The 25,200-nt window shown below is 42.2% G+C and overlaps 1 protein-coding gene and 1 non-coding gene across 2 annotated transcripts; both read left to right on the top strand.

The window, feature by feature from the left end:
- Nucleotides 1-1,788: 1,788 nt before the first annotated feature.
- LOC131226573 (small nucleolar RNA R71) lies at nucleotides 1,789-1,895 on the top strand. The gene has a single exon (XR_009161946.1). It is a non-coding gene; the product is annotated as a small nucleolar RNA R71 (small nucleolar RNA).
- Nucleotides 1,896-10,461: 8,566 nt separating this feature from the next.
- LOC131225017 (uncharacterized) lies at nucleotides 10,462-12,381 on the top strand. Its single transcript, XM_058220446.1, has 2 exons — nucleotides 10,462-10,580; nucleotides 11,322-12,381. The coding sequence occupies exons 1-2, from the start codon at nucleotides 10,462-10,464 to the stop codon at nucleotides 12,379-12,381; spliced, it is 1,179 nt and encodes a 392-aa protein (XP_058076429.1).
- The last annotated feature ends 12,819 nt before the right edge of the window (nucleotides 12,382-25,200 follow it).

Raw genomic sequence — 25,200 nt, 5'->3', positions numbered from 1 at the left:
AGAGGCACTACATCGGTTTGTGGCAATTCTTCAAATTGTGGCCTCCACCGGTTAACTTCAAGTACCGGTACAGTATCAAGCAAGGCGCACGTCTCCCTAATCATGTCATCATTAAAATCATGGGAGTGGGCCAGGCACGTCTCTAGATGGTCGGAGGATAATGTTAGAGGTGTCGTATCTTCCACGAAAGAGTCAATCATGTTAATGTCGTGGAAATCGTCATCCTCCTCTAAGTTTCTGCCGTTATTGAAAAAGATGTTTGATTCCAATGTCATATTCCCAAAAGACATAGTTATGACACAATTCCTGCAATTGATAATTACATTTGAAGTGGCAAGGAATGGGCGGCCAAGAATGACGGGAATCTGAGTGCTTATGTTATTGATGGGTTCGGTGTCCAAGATGATAAAATCTACAGGGTAGTAAAATCTATCAACTTGGACCAACACATCCTCAATTATCTCTCTTGGTACACGAACAGAGCGATCAGCAAGTTGTAGTATGGTTAGGGTGAGTTTTAATTCACCCAAACCTAACTGTTTGTATACCGAGTAGGGAATCAGATTGACGCTCGCTCCTAAGTCAAGAAGTGCGTGATCAATTCGATGGTTCCCGATTACACATGATATGGTTGGGCTATCGGGATCTTTGAATTTCTGTGGCACGTCTTGCTTTAGGATAGCACTCACTTTCTCAGTCAAGAAAATTTTCTTTTGAATACTTTGTCGTCGTTTGGTCGTGCATAAGTCTTTCAGGAATTTGGCATATAAAGGTATCTGTTTAACGACATCAAGTAGAGGAATATTGACTTTCACTTGTTTCAACACCTCTAGGATATCCTGAGAGTTAGAGAGAGGTTTTGGTGAAACCAACCGTTGAGGGAACGGAGCAACTGGCTTCTCTAGAAGTTCCGGTTCTAATTTTTGTAGGGCATCATTGGATCCATCATTGTTGTCCTCTTCTGGTTCTTGAGGTTTTTCGGGCCTAACCGAAAGAGTTTTATCAATGATCTTTTCACTCCTAAGAGTGGTGATGGATTTAGCATGCCCCATCTAATTTGAAGAGCTGAGATCATTAATCTCGTACTGTGGTTTAGGATTGGGGAGAGGTTGTGCAGGAAGTATCCCATTTTCTATAACCGTCATACGAGAATTTATCTTTTGCATAAAATCTGTAATTCCCCTCATTGCCTGAGCCAGCTCTTGTATGGAATTTTGAACCGGTTCCTCTTGAGGTTTCACTTGATTTGGATTTTGATTGAAGAAACCTTGAGGGGTAGCCGTTTATCCATTCCTCCAACTAAAGTTTGGATGATTTTTCCAACCAGGATTGTATGTATTGGCATTAGGTCCAGTAAAAGGTCTTTGATAGTTGTTTACGGCATTAGCTTGTTCATTCAACACTCCTCGAAAGGCGGGTATTGTAGGACAATTTTCAGTTGTATGAATGTTACAATCACAGATGCCGCAAACAATTTCATTAACCTTATCCTTCTTTCCTTCCATGGCCTCAACTTTCCTTATGAGCGTAGTCACTTTACACTTGAGATCATCCTCTTCTTTCAAGAGATATAAGCCACCTTTCTCCTTTAATTGAGTCGGCCTAGACGTGGTGTTCAACTTTGGGTAATAGTCCCATGATTGTGTTTTTTCAGCAAGACTATCGAGGTAATCCCATACCTCGTCAACATCTTTATTAATGAACTCTCCATTACACATTGTCTCGACCATTTGGCACATGGAAGATGTCAGTCCATCATAGAAAAAATTTGTAATGTGCCACTTTTCAAATCCGTGTTGTGGGCATGAACTGACCAAATCTTTGAACCTTTCCCAACATTGGAAGAATGTTTCATCTTCCTTTTGGGCAAAGTTCATGATTGCTTTTCTGAGGGTAATCGTTTTATGATATGGAAAGAATTTTTTTATGAATTCCCTCTGCATGTCGTTCCATGTGCCAATGGATCTAGGACGCAGTAAATGTAACCACGTCTTAGCTTTCTCTTTTAAGGAAAAAGGAAAGAGTTTCAGCCTAATTGTATCCTCAGATACATTATGAAAACATAATGTAACTATAATTTCATCGAACTCTTTCAAATGTAAATATGGACTCTCTGATTCAAGTTCATGGAATTTGGGAAGGAGTTGGATAACTCCTGGCTTGATGTCCATTTGTCCTGTGTTTTTAGGAAAAATCATGCATGAGGGCATACTCATTCCCGCCGGTTGTAGATAATCTCGTAAAGTACGAGGCGGGGGTGCCTGATGCACCTCGTTCTCATCTTGGGTATCCTCCACCCTGGGTGGAAGTAGAGGAGGTTGGTCTTCAGCCATAACTTCAATTAACTCAGGGGATTTCGAGCGGTGTCTAGTCCTGCGATGGATAGTCAACCCCTCAACCAATCCTCCTTCAATCAAGACACGTCGAGTGCCGTCACGGGCCCACTTGGGCATGAAACACTCGCAGCCCTTAATTTAAATTTGAAACCTAATCCTAAGAAAGAAAATCTAAAAAGAAAGAGAGGGTTAGAAAGGAGTTACCAAATTGGAGGCCCTAAGTTGAAGACCTGCAAAATAAAACAAAATAAGTTAGATTCTAAAAAGGAGAAGAACAATCCTTTAAAAGAAAGATAGCAGTGAACTGATTTCTAAAAAAAGGAATTCCTAAAAGAAAGTGAAAATTTCTAAAATAAATTAGGAAAGTCCTAAACTAGAAAGTAAATTACTAAAAGAGAACTGAAAAATAGAAAGTAGGGAAGGAGCTTACCAAATTAGAAATTTCTATCTTAAAGGCCTACAATATAGGAAGGTTAGTTTCTAAACAAAAATTCTACAAGTAGAAAATTTCTAAAAGTAAATTAGAAAACAAAGTTAGATTCTAAAAGAGTTAAAATTAGAAAGTAAAAAAACAAAAGAGGAAAGTTTCTAAAAATAAACTACTTCCTAAAAATAGAAAAATACGAGGATTAAAAATTTTCAAAATTTAAACCCTAATTCTAAAAAGTAGAAAAAGTAGAGAGAGTAGGAAGGAATTACCAATTTAGACACTTATGTCAGGATCCTATAAAACAGGAAAACAAGTTAGTTCTAGAAATCAAATAAAAGTCTACAACTAAAGTTAGTCAAATTCTAATCTTAAATTAATTCTAAACCTAATTAATTTCAGAAAATCGCAACCGTTAGTCCCCGGCAACGGTGCCAAAAACTTATTCACTCCCCAAGTATAGGGTTGTGATGTAGTAATAAACTCGGTAAGACCGAGGTCGAATCCCAAAGGACTGACACATGTACGTTATCTGAAACCAAGTAGAACTAGAACTAAACTAAGATGTGATCTAAACTAAATACAATTTAGGGAATAATTGTGAAATAATTATCTAAAACTTAAGTAATTCAGAGGAAGGGAACTAGGGATTCAGAGGATCCACTTGTAGGGATCAGGGAGATCTTCTACCTGCATCAAGGATTATGGAATTTAAGTTGAACTTACTTCATCTGGTTTTCAAGAGATGAAAGGTATATGAATTAGAATGGATTCCATCATCTAACCATGCCCAGGCGACAAAACAAACAACAGGATTAAACTAATTACCAACTAATCAACAGTGCATGAAAGTTAGGAAGGGTACCATCATCCAACCATGCCCAGGAGACGATGGTGAACAACAGGGCCTCCTAACGTCATAAACATCAAAAGGGAAAAAGAAATATTCAAAGTCATTGCAAACCCATTGTAATTTCAGTCACAACAAACCATTAAAGACTAAGAAAATATTCCTTTAATAATCAACTTAAAATCAAATTTAGTTCAGAAATTTAAATTAAACACATGAAATAGTATCTCCCATCTCGCTACAGGCTTCACCTCTTAGCCCTAGCTAAGAGGTTTAGCCACACATGAATGGGCTAAATTCAAAATCAACAACAGAAGAAGGAGAAAGGAAAAAGGAAAAAAATCAGGTCCAGGTCCAGCCCAAGCCTCGCTCCACCTCCAGCCACGTCCAGCAGCCAACCTCCGTTAATCCTCCTCAGTCCTTTCTCATCTCCCAAACCGAGCCTCCCTTTCTCTCCCACGGCCCTCGTTTTTATAGTTTGTTGGGAGTGGAGGAGAGCCTTCGCAGCAACAGGCAGTGAGGAGCTTCCGCAGCAGAGAAACGGCGTGCGCCATAAAAAGTGAAAACGCCCTGCTTTTGAACTCCGTTTGCTCGACTGACTGTCCAGTTCTTTCGAAACTGATATCATGGTTAGGGTTAGGACCACCCTTTCAAGAGGTTGAATGGTATGGATCATCGATCCGATCACGGACGGTGGCCCGCAACTGCCCGCAATTTTCAGTTTTTCCGGACGCGGAAAAACAGGGCCTGCGCAAGGATGGGTCGCTGTTGAAGTTGGTGGGACCCACTTCGATTTTATTTTGAGAAATCCATTCCGTCCACCGAATTTTGCTCGAAATTTTGGTCAGAAATGACTAGTTTTTGTGGAGTTGTAGTGTTGTCCACTGTATAGAATCAACTAGCCATTAATCTTGCGTTTTTTACGATCCACGTGTGTACACGTGTATGGGCTGAAAAGGAAAACTAAGACAGGGTTTTACCCCATCTATGGAGTGAATGGACAGCTCTGATCATGCAATGGGGCGAAGAATGGGCCCCACTACTCCAAGCCGACGAAACAGCGTGCGGACGCTGTTTCCTTTGTGAAGAAGGTCGGGTCAACCGGCTTGACCCGAGGAGTTTTCGTCCAGTGCGCAGTGGGTGCACTTGCACCTTACGTACATTCAATGTACATGTGGGATCCATAGTGATGTATCTGAAAGATCTGCGCCGTCCATCTGTTTTGTAGCATCATTTAAGTCGATGATTCCAAAATTAAAGCATATCCAGAGATCAAGTGAGCCCCACTTAAGGAATTAAGGGGCTGATGTGCTCATTGGGCCACTTCTACAAGGATTCGATGGTTCAAATTTGATGTGTACGCTTAATTTATGGTCCTGAGGATATGTATAAAGTTTTGAGCTGAACGGATGGTGGAAACCCTGTGATCTTGCATTCTGGACTAATTTCGGACCACTTGAGATTCAATTTCTCGACTTTCTCATATTTTCAGCATGTATATCTATTGATCTTACTCCCCTGGGGTCTGTCCCTTACCTTGGCATCATCAGAACATTAATTCCATGCTTGTAGTACCATTTTCCAGTGCAGGCTCCTAAAGTCACCTTGCAGCAAAAACACAATTAAATAGACTGCTAGACAGTACAATGTTTGTAAATCCAGGCAATAACCGGGGTCTAATATGAAGTATTTGACCCTCAATAGTATGTACCAGAACAACTGTTGTAGAAGACTTCAGTACTCTGGTAGAGCGTGTTGGCTAATACACATGCACTTACAAAAATTGGGTGGTATAAACTATCCACATTGTTTTACATGTTCACATTTGTCATGGACCAAAATTTTAATTTTATTTCATTGTGTGAGTATCGGATTCATGGACATTTATTAGAGAGTTCAAAATTCAATGGTCTTATTAATGATATAATTAATATGTGGGTCTATCTTAAGCATATGTAAAACTGGGTTAGAGGAGAGGATTTTTCATATCACCACAAGGAAAAATTCTTTTAGCCTAAGTTGAAAATTATGGTTAAAAAGTTAATAACCGGGGCTAAAGATTTTAATTTCATTTTGCCATGGTTACGCAAGCTGGTGGGACAAACACCGTGGTTAAGGACTTTAGCCTTAGTTTTGGCAACTCGCATTAAAAAGCTTTTTAAGCATTGGTTCTTCCACTCAAGTTAAAGAACTTTTTATCTTTTATTGTTCAACCAAGGCTAAAAGAACATTTTTAACTTCGGTTGCCTTGAATTGATGCTAAATTAAGTTTTTAAAGTCGGTTGGTCCAGTCAAGACTAAATCTAAATTTTAGCCTTGATTGGTGTTCAAGGACCACCGTTTGTAGTGGTGTGGTCCACCTAGGATATATATCTACTTCATTTTTTTATCCATACTATAAAATAACCTGAAAAAGTGACAATGACAATGGCTTTAAACAAATAATGATTTAATTTTATTAATTTAAAATAATAAAAGTTAACTTTTAAACTCAATTTTTTAATTACAGTGGCTAAAATTTTACTTTTAGCCTTGGTTCCTTAGTAATCGAGGCTAAGCTAAAATTTGACTAATAACTTCAGTTTCTTAATGATTGTTGTAAAAGCTAACTTTTAACCTCAATTCCTAAGCAACCACGGTTAAGAGTTGATTTTTTAGCCATTGTTCCTTAGCAATCATAATTTAAAATAGACTTTTAACCATAATTATTTAGCAACCGTAGCTAAAATATAGCTTTTAAGCCCGGCTCCTAAGTAATTATGGGTAAAAGCTAACCTTTAGCCTTAGTTCCTTAACAACTAAGACTAAAAGTCTTTTTAGCCTTGGTTGCTAAGAAACAGAGGCTAAAAGTTTAACTTTAGCTATGAATCCTTAGCAATCAAGGCTAAGAGCCGACTTTTTAACCATAGTTCCTTAACAAACATGGTTAAAAATAAACTTTTAGCCATTGTTACTTGACAACCATAGCTAAAAGCTGGCCTTTGACCTTGATTCTTGACCAACCTTGGGTAAAAGCTTACCTTTAGCCTTGGTTCCTTAGCAGCCAAAGCTAAAAGTTAGCTTTTAACCTTGGTTGCAAACTAAGGTTAAAAGTTGACCTTTAGCCATGATTTCTTAATAACTAAGCTTAAAAGTTGACCTATAAATAAATTATATGTTAGAGAGTGTAGAGAGAGTGGCATTGGACATTCTAACTCCTTTAGCGACAGGGAGAACAAGAGAGAGAAGGGGAAAAAAGGAAATGTAGAAAAAATCCTCTCATCCAAATCCATGTGTAGATTCTGCCTTATGTGGTCCTTATATATTACCCTAATCTCACTCTAGGGTTCTCATGTTTCATTCTCTCTTCAGCTGTAATAAATTTGGAAGAGAACCCTCTTAATTAAATGTGCAACATGGTATTCAATTTCTAGTGACTACAATTTATAAGTAATCATATTCCTTATTTTCATTTTTTTCATCATATTAATCTATTGATATTTAGATGAGAATCCATAGAACTAAATTAATAATAAATCAGGACTTTCCAAAACTTTAAAATTGTTGGATTTTGAAAAACTCTGACGAAAGCATATGTCAAGATCCATACCGGTGCCTCTTCACACCCTCCATGGTACCTGGCGATTGATATGAACCATTCATCATCAACAATGAAGTGCAATATACCAAAAATGAGTGAACTGAACAAATGTAATCCTTTCAATCAGTGAAACAATAATTTTTGAAAGTGTATGCAATATTTACATCCACACGACTTGATGAATGATCCTAGTCTCCAGCACGCCTTCCGTCAGATCGAGACAGGCACTGATGGGTCTTGAGTGGCATTTTATTAAAAACCAATGATGGATCAATGATATTTCTTCTAGCATCTCCCACCTTAAAGGTCAATCTACTCATTGGGTGGGACCCAAATACATTGAACAGATAACCAATGCCCACCTTGAGGTCATCAAGGGGTCCCACTAGTACAACCAGGCTAATGAACCCTCTCATACCAAGTTCAGTGTCGGAGCTGTATGGTGCCCATCATGATGTATGTATTTTATCCACATTGTCAATCCATTTTTCCAGCTCATCTTAGGGCATCATATCAAAAACGAGGAAGATTCAAATCTCAAGTGGGCCACACCACAAGAAACTATGAGGATTGAGTGCCTATCATTGAAAAACTCTTCTTGGCCACAAAAGTTTCGGATAAGTTGATTTTTTATGTTTTCCCATCATCCAATACCATATGACTTTATAAACAAGTTGGATGACAAGTAAACACTGCAGTGGAACCTAAGGAAGTTTCAATGGTGGGCATTTGATTCCCACCGCTTTCTTGTGTTATGGTCCAATTGGGCTTTATATTTATCTCATTTTTGGGCTCATATCTTAAAATGAGCAACATTAATGAAAGTGAATAAAATAAATAATATGTTATGGTGGGCCCAAAGATCTTTTTATAAAATGACGCCTACCTTGATCTGTGAATGAAGGGTCACCACCGAATTGGAGTCGGCCCGAAGGTGCTGCAAGTGCCAAAGTATGGTAGTACAAGTGGTAGGATGATGTTCATCGGTCCATATACAGGATTCTAGCATGGATGGTTAATGTCTCAAAAATCTCACTGGCCAGATAATCCTAGTCATTTGATTTCTGACCATTGAAAGTGACATTTTAAAAGCCATTTAACACCCAAATATAAGTGAGACCAACGGCGAAGAAGTAATGGATATGATTGTCCGTGGTTTTATTTTTAAAACTCAAGCCATCGTGGCAGTATGTTAGCTGGACCAGATCAGCACATTATCCTGCCACGTGTCCGGTTGAGAAAGGGAGCTGATTAGGTGTTACTTGGGTGTTACCCTTACCATGGGCCCCACCTTTGATGTGTTGTATATCCATGCCGTCCATTCATTTCTCCGGCCTATTTTAGATACGGTTTGAAAATTTAAGTAGATCCAAATCTCAGGTGGACCACGTCATGGGTAACAGTGGTGTTTAAGTGCCTCAGCATTAAAAATTCAAAGGGTCCATTGTAAAGGTTTCTCAATTGCTATTTCCATCCCAACTGTCAAGATGATTTGGACTGAGGAAAAATACAAACATCAGCTATTCAAAACTTTTATGGCTAACAAAACCTTTTCTGTAGTCATTGGTCACTGTTTCTAACAGTATGGTCTACCTAAATATCGTCCTGATGATGAAATGGAAAAACAGATAGAAGATGTGTGTGTGTGTGTGTGTATATATATATATATATATATATATATATATATATATATAGGGAAAAGGTACTATGTGCTCGACCTCACGAGTCCGTCCCATGAGGTCAAGTTGTGTGGGCCCCACCGTGATGCGTTTCGAACATCTACCCCATCAGTCAGATGCACCATTCCATCGTGGGCCTAGGTCTCAAAAATCAAGTCAATCCGTGACTTGTGTGGGCCACACCACATACAGAAGTGGAGAGGGGCCGTGCACCATTAAAACATTCATAACCACTTTTTGGGCCCACCGAGATGTGCTTTGCAAATCCAGCCCATCCATTATGTGTGTCCCACTTGGATGAGGGTTCAGACCAAGTTTCAAACGCATGCAAATTTCAGGTGGGCCCCACCAAGTGCTTTTATATGTTTTAACGGTGTCTTCACATGATTTTAGATGGTATGGCCCACCTGAGTTCCGAATACGGCTGGTTTTTGGGATATCTCATAATTAAAAGGGGACCCATCAAATGCACGGTGTTGATGGTCGACACGCATCACGGTGGGGCCCACACAGCTCAACCTCACAGGAGCTTAACATGAGGTCGAGCGCATAGTACCTTTTCCCATATATATATATATATATATATATATATATATTGGGAAGATCTGAGTCCCTTCAATTCCGAGGTCCGACGCCATCTTAATCTGATCGGATACGTAAGAACTTATCTGGAATGGTAAAAACAACTGAAGGGAAGGAAGATTCTTGGCTCAGCCACAGTCGCGCTCCTGCTCTGAGGCAGTCGGTTCGGAGTAATATAAGGTCGGGGCAGTCAGTGTGAAGCTCAGACTGAAGCCTACTTACAAGATTTTGGGTTGCCCCACTACTGCTCGACAAAAGACGAATCGTTCAACCACCCACATCTGCGTGTCGCCCGTTACGGGGAAACTTAACTAAACTATTTAAGCCCGAAAGCTCAAAGGTGAAAGCTCAAAGGTATACGACAGACAAGTAGGACCGAGCCCACCATGAGTCCAGACCGGAGCTCGTATCGGACTCTGGACGCAGTCCTCGCTTAATAACTCAATGGAAAAAGTCCATGTGTATACTAGTCCAGGTCTGAAGCTCGGAGTAAAGGCCTCTTTAGTCTGAGATCTCAAGCTAAGGTCAAGGCCAAATGTGAACATTCCATGCGCTAAACTAAGAAACTGCCTTAAGCGGATACTACCGAATATCTCGCCCACAGATACGCCCCTCTGAAGCACGATATGCTACACAATCCCTGGATTACAAACAATATCTCCACGATCATAGTATCCCACTAATTGAGTGAATCGTGCCGAGATTAACGGACCCAGACCGTCCGATAGGCAGGTATAAATACAAGGGGATCTCATTGCTACAGGTACGCAACATCTCGCCCCCTCTCTCTACATTCAACTTAGACCCAGATTCCTTTGACCTGACTTAGGCATTGGAGGATCCCCCGGTTCAGCCAAGGTCTCGTTTACTCACCACTTGTGAAGGACCAAGGTTCATCAGAGGTTCATCACATTAAGTGGAGGGTGGTCTAAATTTTGACCTCAACATTTTTTGGCGTCGTCTATGGGAAACTAATACGAAAGGTTAGATTCATGTCTTTAAGTGTAATGGCGAGAGGAAAGAATAAATTGCCAGCTGTGGAACCGGAGCAAAATGACCAGACCCAGTCTTCTTCACTGCTTCATGCCGAGTCAGCCCCAGGGCTTCCCAGCGTTCTTGCAATCGGGCAAGCAAGTATCGAGCTATGCAAAGCGAGATACAAGCTTTGCGCGATGAAATTAATCAGATGAAGCAGCAACAGGAACCACAGCCACATCCTATTCAGGAAACGATTGGTCCAGTAGTAGAAGCTCATTCCACGCCGAGGAGTATAAGACCCGAGGGGTCCCAACATTAATCTGCTCGGGCACCAGCTTCAGTTTAGAACCCTCCTCCGACTCAAAATCGAATTCCAGCCCAGAATACAACAACTCAGGTTCCAACGAATACCTCGGTCACCTCAGCCCTGACACCAACGGATCTCCATCATGAGTTGGAAAAGAGGAGGGGAAGGAAAACTCTCGAAGTAGAAGACACCCAAGAGATAGTGACTGAGAATAAAGATCCATAGGAAACACGGTTTGCGGAACTCAACAACAAGATTCTGACGCTAGAAAAGAATCAGCAGCCATCATCAGTTCCCACCACTATTCAAGTGATGATGGAAGAGACCGAGCCTCCCTTCACCTCTACGATCATGAGCGAGATGATGCCACAGAGGTTCCAGATACCTCCCGTCATCCAATACTCTGGGTCTGGTGACCCATCCGAGCATATGGAGGCTTATCGCAGCGACAGACGCGATGATGTGCAAGGGGTTTTCAACCACACTCATGGGATCCGCTCGGAGTTGGTACCACCAGTTTAAACCCAATTCCGTTGATTCCTTTGCAGAACTCAACTGATTATTCCTTACCCAATTCATAAGCGATGAGAAGAGTAGAAAACCGAATACTCATCTGTTCACCATCAAGCAAGAGCTTAAGGAGTCATTGAAGGATTACATCGCTTGTTTCAATGAAGAAGCATTACAAGTAAAAGATTATGACAACAAGATGACACTCTCTACAGTGTTCAGCGGTCTAAAAGAGGGGAAGTTCACCTTCTCCATTGGGAAGAATCCACCGAAGACGTTAGCTGAGCTCATCACCAGGGCTCAAAAGTATGCTAACGCCGAGGAATTCTCCAACGCCCACAAAAATATTCAAGTAATAGAGCCGACTGGCAAAGGGAAGAGACCAAGGAATGAAGAACCTCAGCCATCCAGCAAAGGACTAGATGACCACGCTCCCCACAATCATCGTCTACGTAGAAAACCAGAGGGTAAATTTCATTCCTACACCCCCCTCAACACATCTACCGAGCAAATCCTACTAGACATCAGAAGGCAAAAGCTTATGAATTGGCCTGTTTGCATGAAGGCCGACCCAGATCATCGCGACAAACACAAGTATTGTCATTTCCATCAAGATCACGGCCATAACACAGCCGCTTGCCTAGATCTCAAATATGAGATTGAGATCCTTATTCGTAAGGGTCATCTGCGCCGGTATACCAAGGAAGAAAAAACAACTCGGAAAGAAGAGCAAGAGCAGCCAAATAATACCGCAGAAGAGCCGGCCGAAATCCGCACCATCTTCGGTGGCTCATCCGGTGGAGGAGACTCAAACAGGGCTCGAAAAGCCCACTCTCGGAAGTCTGATCTGGAACACTACATCCACATAACCAAGCGACCGAGCAAGGAACTCTGGGTCAGCCCGTGCAGCCTGACCTTCACGGAAGACGATGCGCGCGGAATCCAGCATCCGCACGACGACGCCCTAGTAGTTTCTATGACCATAGCTAATCACAAGGTGTACTGCATCCTAGTCGACACCGGAAGCTCAGCAGATGTGATCTACTCCGAGGCTTTCAAAAGAATGAGAATTCTAAGGTCATGCCTCAGACCTATGAAGACCCCTTACATGGCTTTGCCGGAGAAAGGGTGATCTCCGAGGGAGCCATCTCCCTCCCTATGACCACGAGAGAAGGACAACATCAAGTCACCCTCATGGTAGACTTCCTCGTTGTCAATGTGCCACCAGTGCACAACGTCATTCTGGGTAGACCTTCTCTCAATGCAATGAGGGCAGTCGTCTCCACCTATCATCTGATGATAAAATTTCCCGCCTAGGGTGGAATAGGCCACCTCCGAGGCGATCAACGCAAGGCTCGGAGATGTTACGTGATAGTAGTGAAGAAAGGATCTGTGAAGCAAGCGCTCACCGTCAACGTCCTAGATCCCAGAGAACCTACAAAGGACTCATCTGTGGAAGACCTGGATAAAGTACCGCTCGACGAGGCAGACCCGAGCAAAACTGTTCAGCTCGGGACGTCATTAAATTCTGAGTAGTGATCCGAAATGTTGACTTTCCTGTGACAGCATAGGGATGTCTTCGCATGGTCACATGGAGACATGCCCGGTATCTCTCCCGACATCATGGTTCACAGGCTGAATGTGGACCTGGATCACAAACCAGTGAAATAGAAGAGAATGTCGTTCAACGCCGAACGGTATGAAGCCATAGCCAATGAAGTCTCTGTATTGCTCAGTGCAGGCTTCATAGAGGAGGTACATTATCCCGATTGGATCACAAACGTGGTCCTTGTTGAGAAAGTCAATGGAAAATGGCGGGTCTGTGTAGATTACTCGGATCTGAACAGGTCCTGTCCGAAGGATAGCTTCCCATTGCCTCGGATCAATCAGCTGGTGGACAGCACAGCAGGGCACGAACTACTCTCCTTCCTGGACGCTTATTCCAGGTATAACCAAATCACGATGCATCCCCCAGACTGGCAGAAGACTACCTTCGTCACTGACAAGGGACTCTACTGTTACCAAGTCATGCCGTTTGGCCTGAAGAATATAGGGGCCACATATCAAAGGCTGGTAAATCAGATGTTCGCCAAGCAGATTAGGCATACTATGAAGGTTTATGTCGACAACATGCTTATTAAGATTATTAAGGCATCCGATCACTTAGCAGATCTCGAAGGAACCTTCGCCATCCTCCGAGAGTGTCAAATGAAGCTGAATCCCGCGAAGTGCGCCTTCAGAGTTAGCTCAGGTAAATATCTCGGGTTTCAAGTTAGCCAAAGGGGCATTGAAGCAAATCCCGACAAAATCAAAGCACTCTTCGATATGAGCTTGCCTCGGACTATCAAGGAGATAGAATGCCTCACCAGACGAGTAGCAGCGCTCGGACGATTCATATCCAGAGTCACGGACAAATGCCTTCCCTTCTTTCAGCAATTGAAGGGTCGTAATAAGGCAGAATGAACATCAGAATGCGAACAGGCTCTTCAGCTGCTGAAACAGTATTTAGGTTCGTCGCCCCTACTGTCTAAACCCGAAGAAGGCGAGCCCCTGTTCTTGTATCTTGCGGTCTCGGCCTCAGCTGTCAGCTCGGCCCTGATTAGAGAAGTAGGGGGCAAGCAGCATTCCATATACTATGTGAGTAAGGCCATGGTACCCGCCGAGACGAGATATTCAGCTCTGGAGAAGTTAGCGATCTATCTCGTTATCTCAGCTCAGAGGTTACGTCCGTACTTCCAGGCTCATTCCATCGTCGTCTTGACTAACTCTCCCCTTAAACAAGTCCTCCAGAGGCCCGAAGTGTTAGGTCAGCTAACCAAATGGGCCATTGAACTCGAGGAGTTCGACATCCATTTTCGACTAAGGACAGGCATTAAGGGCCATGCTGTGGCCGACTTCAATACAGAATTCACCACCCCAAACGAAGAAGGGATCAGTGCCGAAGTCGAGACGACTCCTTCGGCTATTCCTCCAAGTGATCAAGAGGCGATATCGAAACCAAGATGGATTCTCTATGTAGATGGGCCGTCCAATGCCAAGCATGCTGGAGTAGGAATTGTCCTGGTCATGCCTGATTCTACACCCATCCAATATGCAATCAGACTCGGTTTCAAGGCCTCTAACAATGAGGCGAAGTACGAAGCTCTGTTGGTCGGACTCCGACTGACGGCTAGTCTGGAGGTCCAGTCTCTCCAGGTATGATGTGATTCTCAGCTATTAGTAAATCATATCTCCACCGAATACGAGGCCAAAGAGACTAGGATGGTTGCTTACCTGGACGTAACAAGGAAACTGATAGAAAGATTTTGGAGCTGCACTATCTGTCAGATTCCTAGAGCAGAAAATTCCTGGGCATAGCCTCGACCACGGAAGGGAAGATCCCGTAAATCATTTCCGTGTAGTTCATAGAACATCAGAGCATTGACCAAATGGAGAAGAAAACGGTCAATCCAGTAGATAATACTCTGAGCTGGATGGACCCGATTTATAGCTACCTCACAACCGGTGAGGTCCCCTTAGATAGGTTGGAAGCTAGGTGCCTGAGAGTCAGAGCGGCACGGTACGTAATTCTGGACGGGATCCTGTACATGAAAGGGCATTCACAACCCTATCTCAGATGTCTCCGACACGATGAGGCAGATTATATGATTCGGAAGATTCACGAAGGTATCTGCAAAAATCATTCTAGCGGTCGAGCCCTGGCTATGAAAATACTCTGCCAAGGATACTTTTGGCCGACCATTAGGGAGGACTCGAAGAACTATGTTTAAAGGTGCGATAAATGTCAACGGTACGCGGTTGTGCCGAGGCAACCTTTAGAAGAAAAGACTCCCATGAGCGATCCATGGCCGTTCGCTCAATGGGGGATCGACATCATCGGACCTCTACCCACAGGGAAAGGGCAAGTTAAGTTCGTCATTATAGCAGTTGACTACTTCACCAAGTGGGCCGAAGCTGAGCCCGTTACAAAAATCACAGAACAAAAGGTGGGCTATTTTGTCTGGAAAAATATCATCTATCGGTTTGAAATTTCACGCACCATCGTGTCTAATAATGGCAGGCAGTTTGATAACGACAAGTTCCGATGTATGTGTCAAGGGCTCGACATCACGAACGCGTATTATTTGCCTCGACGCCCTCAATTCAATGAACAGGTGGAGGCAGTTAAAAAGGTCATCAAGCACCATCTCAAAACAAAATTAGAGAAAGCGAAAGGTAACTGGGCCGAGGAGTTCCCATTCATCCTCTGGGCTTACAGGACCACAGCTCAGTCATCCACTGGGGAGACCCCATTTTCGCTTTCCTCCGGTTCGGAAGCAATGGTTTCAGTTGAAATTGGCCTTCCTACAACTTGGGTCAAAAATTATCAGGAAAACCAAAACGCCAAGCAGATTGTAGCCAACCTAGATCACTTGAAGAAGACCGAGACATCTCAAGACTCTGAGTCGCTACTTGACATCAACAGGTGGCACGATTCTATAATTCTAAAGTCAAGACCAGGCGGTTCCATCTAGGGGATCTAGTCCTTCGCTAAGTCTTTCATAACACCACAAAGTCGGGGGCTAGGACACTCGGGCCTAATTGGGAAGGGTCGTACCGTGTGGTCCGATCAACCAAACCTGGCTCCTATCGCTTAGAAGATCTCGAGGGTCGTCAGCTCCCTCACCCCTGAAACGCCGAGCACCTAAAAGTCTACTACCCATGATGTAATGGCCATTGAGGACCCCCAATAAATGTACGCCTCCGAGCGACTAGCCTTTAAGGCTCCCAATAAAATTCACATTTCTTTGTATCTACATGAGTGGATTATCTACTAACAAAAAGTTGCCTCTCATAAGCAGGGGCCAACCTAACGAATTGATCCCTTAAAGAATGTATTAGTATGTTATCCCACGAAAGTTCTCCAGGGCATCCCCTCATGTTCGGGGGAAAAGCCCATAGACGACCCGACTCCCCGACAGAGAAGTCAATTCATCATCTGACCAACGGGTTTATTAAAAGTTACTCACCAATCGTGGGAGGAACCGATCCCCTAGGGGTCCGGTCCTAACAATTGCAAACCATAGAGTTCTACGAAATGGCATTGAAATGAGTTGACCCGTCAAGGGGTCGGCTCGGCAATGCCCCAAAATGAACTAACCTGTCAATGAATCGGTTCGGCAATCAACAATCAACAATCACCATCCAAAAATCAACTACGGATTAACATATAAAAATCATCATCCACATGCCCTCTCCAGAGGGTCAAAAAATATCATCCATCAGATCATTCATCAAAAGACAAGTTCAGAAAAATCATAAAAAGAGAAATGTTGGAGACTATTCAGTCGGAGGAGGAGGAGGAGCTTGGGAGGCAAGAGCCTGATCCAGGCAAGCGTCTCCAAAGGGTTTCTCCCCTGCGTCTTCAGGCAGTAGAGGCTCAAGGTTGAGGTCCGGATACAGATCCTGGACCGCATCAATGCAAGCATCGAAGCCACAGTTGTAAAACTTAGTAGCTTTAGCGGCCCTCTCCTCTGAAGCCTTGAAGGCATCTACTGCGGCAGCCACCATCGAAGCCAGGGAGGCCTCGTCTTTAGCTCGTTGAGCCTCCTTCGCTTAGGAGACTACTTTGTGCAGCTCTTCCATCACCTTAGCTTTGGTCTGCTCCAACGCATTCACCAATCGGGCGTTCTCTTTGGCGAGTGAGTCTACATGGGTTCTGGCCCGAGATAGCTTGGCTGTAGCAGTACCACATCTGGCTTCAAGATCACTCACGACCCCCTTCAGCTGGAGCTCACGGGCCTTTCCGTCGTCGAGCTGCCAACGCAGTTCCGCCTGCTCCATCCGGAGGAAGGTGGCCTCGTCTCGCAGGGTCCCGACCTTACCCCTAAGGGTTTCCACCTCGGCGTCTTTCTTTGCAAGTTCCCTCAATCTCTCCCGAGTCAGAAGGAGCTCGGGACGAACTGAACAAAACAAAAGAATGAGCATTCAATCGCAGTAAAAAACTAAAGGCAAGAAAAATCAATAGAAGTACCCGGTAAAGGACGAAGCTATGTCATTGACGAAAGACTCGTCCGACTTGGTAAGAAGGCTGGCTATCTCCTCCTCCGGGGTGTGTTTGGCAACCCAGCGAACCAAGCAGGACATGTGGTAGCTCGGCTGAAACCTCTCCCTGCTCATTCCACCTGAGCTGACCCAGTCGCTTCCCTGGCCCCAGTCATGCTGCCTACTGAGGCCTGAGCTTCAGCCCTAAGATCGTTCCCGACTTCGGGAGATAAAAACTTGTTCACTCCCCAAGTATAGGGTTGTGATGTAGTAATAAACTCAGTGAGACCGAGGTCGAATCCCAAGGGACTAAAACTTGTACGCAATCTAAAACTCACTAGAACTGAACTAAATTAAGATGAAATCTAACCCGATAGTAATTAAAGGAATAATGGTGAAATATTAATCTAAAATTTAAGGAATTCGGAGGAAGGAAACTAGGGATTCAGAGGATCCACTTGTAGAGATCAGGGAGATCTACGGTTGATTCATGAACTCAACTGGACTTCGAGTCCCATCTCCATCTAATTGGAAGATATAACCTGCAAATCAAATCTGAACGTCTTTTGATCTAGTTTTACAGAGATAAGATTGAAGTAAATTGGAATGGATTCCATCACAAAACCATGCCCATGAGACAAAGCAAACAACAGAATTAAACCAATTTACAGTTAATCTGAGTGATGTATGAATAGTGGGAAGGGTGCCGTCATCTAACCATGCCCAGGAGACGATGGTGAACAACAGGACTTCCTAACTTCATAATCACAATAATAGAATGGGAAACTTAAAGCCATCGCAGATCTATTGTAATTTCAGTCACAACAAACCATTAAAAATTAGAAATATTCCTATTATTCAAAACTAGAATCAACATAGTTCATGGCATGAATCAAAGTCGTAGAATCAGTCCCATCACACTATAAGCTTCACCTCTTAGCCCTAGCTAAGAGGTTTAGCCCGTCATGGATGGACTAGATCTCTCCATAATTATGAAAAAACAAACAAAATAAACCTAAAGAAACCAAACAACTCTCTCTTTCGTCAACTGATGTTCCAAAACTTGGATGCTTGAATCCCACGGCTCCTCTCTCTTTTATAGAAACTGAAGTCGGTGGAGAGGTGAAGTCGGTGAAGGAGTCGTGCGTACGTTTACGTAGCGAAAGATTCCTCGACGTAAATCTTGTTACATAGCCCAGCAAATGAGCAGAACACAGCCCACTTTCCTCTCTTCTTTCTAAAAAATCAACTTCCCTTGGGGCGTTTTTGGACGAGATACACGATGGACGGTTTGGATTATTCATTTGATTGAAGACAGTGGCCCACAGAATTCTGGAACATCCAGAACTCGCGGACGTGTGAAAACAAGGCCCTCGAACTGACGTTGGACGTTGGTGGGGCCCACTTCCTGGTGTTTCTCAACAAATCCAGTCCATTAATTGGATTTCTCACGGAAAATCGGTTGGGAATGGTGAAATTGGAGTGATTTCGGCGTGGCCTACAAGTTCTTCCACTCAATCATCCATCTTGCATTTGAACAGTTGGGAACCAATCCTTGCTTGTCTTTTGCAATTCCGTCACCTAGGTCTTGGTGATATGGGCCGTAGAATTCTGATGGACGGTCCGAATCAGATCATTGCAGCACGGTCGTGGGCCACAAGGATCACGCGCAACCTCTGTTCGCAGGCGAAAAATACGGCAGTTGCCGGTTTTGAAATAAGCTCGGTCAATACGCAGTTTGACTGCATTATTGGTCTAGTGCAACGCAAGTGGACGTGCACTGTGTGCACGCCAATCACATAAGGTGAGTCCCTTGATGTTTTTATAAAATCCACACCGACCATCTGCTTATCCATCTCATTTTAAGTGTCTCAAACTTGAAGCAGATCCAAAGATCAGGTGGGCCTCAAATTGCTGATGTGTGGGCTGATAGGTCCATTGGGTCACTTCCATAAGGATCCAACGGTTGAAATTTGACATGTACGGTTCATTTATGGTCCTCATGCCCCGTATAGAGTTTCGAGCCAAACGAATGGTAGGAACCTTGTGATCTTGCATTCTGGCTGACTTTCAGGCCACTTAGGCTTCAATTTCTTGATTTTCTCAGATCTCTGGCATGTAATTTCTTCGATCTCGGTCCCCTGGAGTCCGTCCCTTGCCTTGGTGATTTCTAAGCGTAAAATTCATGTTTTTAGCATCCTTTTGCAATCCAAGCTCCTAAATTCACCTTGCAGCAAAAACACGATTAAATTAGGGCGTTAAATGGTACCATGTTCATAAATCCAGGCAATAACTGGGGTTCTAATATGCAATATTTGACCCTCAACACAACCCCCAACCAGCATTTTGCTGGTCCTGAGCAAAGTATGCGAAAAATAATTTCAAAAATACGAGAAAATTCCTATAAACTCGAGTGAATGATGAAAAAGAGTCGAGATGCGAACATGCAAAGATTCATGAATGTTGGTCATTCCTTTCTCCTGAACTCAAGCGCATGATAGATTCCATAATCAGGCTTAGAGTATTAATCCATTAATTAGAAAAGTTCTAAACATTGAGTTATATGGGTGTATAGTCTAATCTCGGCTTATCATCATTAAAATTTACTTATCTATTTCAGGATATCATTGGTAACCAATAAGAGAATTCATATAACCAAAACTTGCCTCACAGATCATCTTTTCATTCTTCCGGCTTTTAATGTTTCCATTAAAAGTAATGCCAATGTAGGGAATCAAATCCTCACCTATAGGGAGCAAACCTATGGTGAAGACCGTACACCTAACCTGTCCCAAATATCAATCTTGGGGACTTGAATCTGCACCTATAGGGAGCAAACCCATGGTGAAGACCATTCGCCCAATCCTTTTTTGATGACAACTGTTTTTTAACTGAGTATATTTATTTTTTTCAATTGATCATAACGGCCAACTTTTCCAGGCTGGTTCCTTACATGCTTAGTGATTACCAAGTTAACCCTTCAATATCAAATTGAAACCTTAATGTGAAAGCGAGATGTGACATGTGAAATCATGAATCAATCAATGTTTACAACTTCTAATTCTGGATTAACACTTCAAACTTAACTGTGAAATCTAATAGATAATTGAATCCAAGAGTCATAAATCCAACATTACGTATCTTATAATTCTAAATCCAAAATGGTTGTCAAAATCACTTTGAATTCATAAGAAAGTCCAGAAAAATTTAAAAATTTTCATAATTTTTGCTCAAGACTAAGAAAATACTAATTAGGTTACCTAATCTCCCACCCCCAATCTAAAATCTACATTGTCCTCAATGTAAAAGATATATGCATGCAATGCACACAGGACAACGAAAGTAAAAGAGGAGTGATGGAAAGATACTACCTAGACGAAATAATTAAGAGGCTTTTCCATAAAGATCTCAGCATGAAAGCAAGTTGGCGCAAGAGAGAAACCAACAAAAGCAAACTAACCTCATGGCATAAAACCGACTAACCTAGAACAGCATGAAGCAAACTACCCTAGTCATATGAAAGCAGTAAATTCTAATCCTCAATTGTGAAAGCACGGAAAATCTACTCAATCATGCATCTAGGTTCTTCCGTCGGCCAGCATCTTGGTAAATTTCTCAGAAGGTTTTTCAACAAGATCATCCAAAAGCCCGTTTTGCAGTAGGCTTGGATGTCCTGGAACGTGAATGTCTAGAGAAATTGAGGGACCTCAGCATAAAGTTTTCTTTTAATCGTCTGAAGTGTCCAAAGTATATACGATTCACCTATGGCAGAAAAAATTTCGAAGTTAGTACACCATGATGAGTCAGATACTACAAGTAGATGAAATTCAGAAAAATTTGTGGTACGTGGTGTAGTCTCAACATACGCTGAAGTTTCACTCTTTAGTTCAATTTTCAACTCCTCCTCCTTTAATAGTAAACATTCAGGATCTGTGGGAGGAGGTACTTCAGAATAAGGGCTCTCTCGGTCCATGACAACTATCGATGTACTGTCTTGCAAGGCATCCACTATTTCTTATACCATGGGATCATTTGAATTTACAGAGTGTGCCAAGCAATCATCCAAAGAGTCGAAACATTCAGTTGAAAGGAGTTCATTCATCCTATCGAGATCTGTAATGATATGTCCAATAACCCTTTTATCTTCTTCGAGAGTAGAAATGAGCATACTCTCTTGTTTGTTCTCAAGGTGGGATGAAATCACCACTGAGTTTGTCTCTTCTTAACCTAAATAGGCATATTCCAAATCAGAGGGTAAAGGTTTTAGGTCAAACTTCGGTGCTTTGAGGTTAGACGGTAGAGGCATTGCATCAGTTTGGGGTAACTCTTCAAATTGTGTCCTCCACTGGTTAACGTCAAGTACCGGCGCAGTATCAAGTAAGGCACACGTCTCCCTAATCATGTCATCATTAACATTATGGGAGTGGGCCAGACACGTCTCTATAGGGTTAGAGGATAAAGTCAAAGGTGTCATATCGTTCATGAAAGTGTCGATCATGTTAATATCGTGAAAATCGTCCTCATCCTCTAACCGTCTGCCAGTATTGAAAAATATGTTTGACTCCAATGTCATATTCCCGAAAGACATAGTCATGACACCATTCCTACAATTGATAATTGCGTTTGAAGTGGCAAGGAATGGGCGGCCAGGAATGACGGGAATTTGAGTGCTCATGTTACTGATGGTTCGGTATCCAGGATGATAAAATCTACAGGGTAGTAAAATCTATCGACTTGGACCAACACATCCTCAATTACCCCTCTTGGTATACGAACAGAGCGATCAACAAGTTGTAGAGTGGTTGGAGTGGGTTTTAATTCACCCAAACCTAACTGTTTGTATACCTCGTATGGAATCAGATTGACGCTCGCTCCTAAGTCAAGAAGTGTGTGCTCAATTCGATAGTCCCCGATTACACATGATATGGTTGGGCTGTCAGGATCTTTGAATTTCTGCGGCACATCTTTCTTTAGAATGACACTCACTTTCTCAGTCAAGAAGATTTTCTTTTGAATATTATGCCGTCTTTTGGTCGTACATAAGTCCTTCAGGAATTTGGCATATAAAGGTATTTGTTTTACGGCATCCAGTAGAGGGATGTTGACCTTCACCTGTTTCAACACCTCTAGAATATCCTGAGAGTTAGAGAGAGATTTTGGTGCAACCAACCGTTGGGAAAATGGAGCAACAGACTTTCTTTGAGGTACCAATTCTACCTCTGGTGGGACATGACTAGATCCATCTTCTTTGTCCACTTTCGGGTCTTTAGGCTTTTCAACCCTAATCGGAATGGTTTTGTCAATAATCTTCCCACTCCTAAGAGTGGTGATGGATTTAGCTTGTTCCATCTGGTTTGAAGAGCTAGGGTCACTTATTTCATATTGCAGCTTGGGATTGGTGAGAGGTTGAGCAGGAAGCATCCCCTTTCCTCCACTTGTTAATTGTGACTCTATCCTTTGAATAGACGACGCAAGCGTTCCTAATACTGTATGGATATCATGGAATGCTTGTGTCGAATTCTGATTAAGTAGCTCTTGTTCTCGAATATGTTTTTGAACCAGATCCTCTTGAGACTTCTCTTGATTTCGAGTTTGATTGAAGAAACCTTGAGGAGTAACCGTTTGTCCATTCCTCCAACTGAAGTTTGGATGATTTCTCCAACCGGGATTGTATGTATTAGAGGTATGTCCATTGAAAGGTCTTTGATAATAATTTACGGCATTGGATTGCTGAGTCAGTACTTCTTGAAAGGTAGATATGGTTGGACACTTTTTAGTTGTGTGACTGTAACAACCACAAATACCACAAACTACTTCCTTACCCTTATCCTTCCTTGATTCCATGGCCTCGAATTTCTTTATGAGATTAGCCACTTTAACGTTGATATCATCGTCCTCTTTCAGCAGGTATACTCCGCCCCCTTCCTTTAATTGAGTGGGCTTAGAAGTGGTACTCGATTTTGGGTATGTGTCCCATGATTGTGCATTTTCAGCAAGTCTATCCAAGTAATCCCACGCATCATCGATATTTTTATTTATAAATTCCCCATTGCACATCGTCTCAACCAATTGGCGCATGGAGGATGTCAGCCCATCATAAAAAAAAGTACGCAATGCGCCACGTTTCAAAACCGTGTTGTGGGCAAGAGCTGACAAGATCCTTGAACCGCTCCCAACACTGGAAGAATGTTTCATCCTCCCTTTGGGCGAAGTTCATGATTGATTTTCTAAGGGTGTTCGTTTTATGATATGGAAAAAATTTCTTTATGAACTCCCTTTGTATATCATTCCATGTGCCAATAGATCTAGGACGTAGTGAATGTAACCACGTCTTAGCTTTCTCTTTCAAGGAAAAGGGAAAGAGTTTCAACCTGACTGTGTCCTCAGACACGTTTGGAAAATATAAAGTGGTTATAATCTCATCAAACTCTTTCAGGTGTAGATATGGTTCTTCAGATTCAAGCCCATGAAATTTAGGAAACAGTTGGATCACCCCTAGCTTGATATTCATATGTCCCGTATTCTCAGGAAAAACCATACATGAGGGCGTGCTCACCCCCGCCAGTTGTAAATAATCGCATAACATACGAGGCAGGGGTGCTTGAGGTACCTCATTCTCATCATGGACTTTCTCATTCTCAGGTAGAGGTAGTGTTTGAGGTTTATTTGCAGCCATAACCTCAATTTAGATTGTAAACGTAGACCTAAAAGAGAAATGAAATAAAAATCTAGAAAGAAAGAGAAGATTTGGAAAGAAGTTACCAGATTTGGTGTTCCTAAGTTAAAACCTGCAAAATGAAACAAGAAAGTCAGTTTCCTTAAAAGAGAAATTCTAAAACTGAAAAAACAAATCAATCTAATTTCTAAAAAGGGAGAAATTCCTAAAAAGAAAGTTTCTAAAAACAATTTAGGAAAGTCCTAACTAGAAAGTCAATTAAGAAAAGAGATAAGGAAAAAAAATAGAAATTAGAAATTAGAAAGAGCTTACCGAATTAGAAGTTTCTATCTCAGTGTTCACTCCCCAAGTATAGGGTTGTGATGTAGTAATAAACTCGGTGAGACCGAGGTCGAATCACAAGGGACTGATACTTATACGTTACCTGAAACTAGGTAGAAATAGAACTAGCTTAAGATGAAATTTAAATCGAATGGAATTTAGGGAATAATTATGAAATAATTATGTAAAACTTAAGAAAAATCAGAGATAAGAAACTAGGGATTCAGAGGATCCACTTGTAGAGATCAGGGAGATCTTATGCCTGCATCAAGAATCGTGAAAATTAAACTGAACTTACTTGATCTAGTTCTCACGAGATGAAAGGTATATGAATTAGAATGGATTCCATCACCAAACCATGCCCAGGAGACAAAGCAAACAACAGAATTAAACTAATTACCAACCAATCAACAATGCATGAAGGTTAAGAAGGGTATAGTCATCCAACCATGCCCAGGAGACAATGGTGAACAACAGGGCTTCTTGACATCATAATCATCAAAGGAAAGGAACATGCTCAAAGTTCTCGCAGACCCATTGTAATTTCAGTCATAACAGACCATTAAAAACTAAAAACATTCCCTTAATTAAATCAAAATCAACATCAGTTCAAACATGAATCAAAGCCGTAGAAGTCTTCCCATCACACCACAAGCTTCACCTCTTAGCCCTAGCTAAGAGGTTCAGCCCAACATGATTGGACCAGATCTCAGAAAAGTCATAAAAAGACTGTAAATAAAACAAATAAACAATTCAACAAAACGACTCTCTCTCTCTCTTACTGACATTCCCAGCTACTCGCAGCCCCCAAACCTTCGATGCCTCCCCCCACGTTCTCTCTCTCTCTTTTATATTTGTAAGCAGGTCAGTCGACTGGCTCTGGCGGTGAAGAATGCGGAAGAGACTTTCTTTATGCAATTCGTTCGCAAA

The sequence above is a fragment of the Magnolia sinica genome, chromosome 14 (assembly GCF_029962835.1).
Source record: "Magnolia sinica isolate HGM2019 chromosome 14, MsV1, whole genome shotgun sequence".
In the NCBI taxonomy this organism is placed as follows: Eukaryota; Viridiplantae; Streptophyta; class Magnoliopsida; order Magnoliales; family Magnoliaceae; genus Magnolia; species Magnolia sinica.
This window is presented reverse-complemented; position numbering and strand designations above follow the sequence as displayed.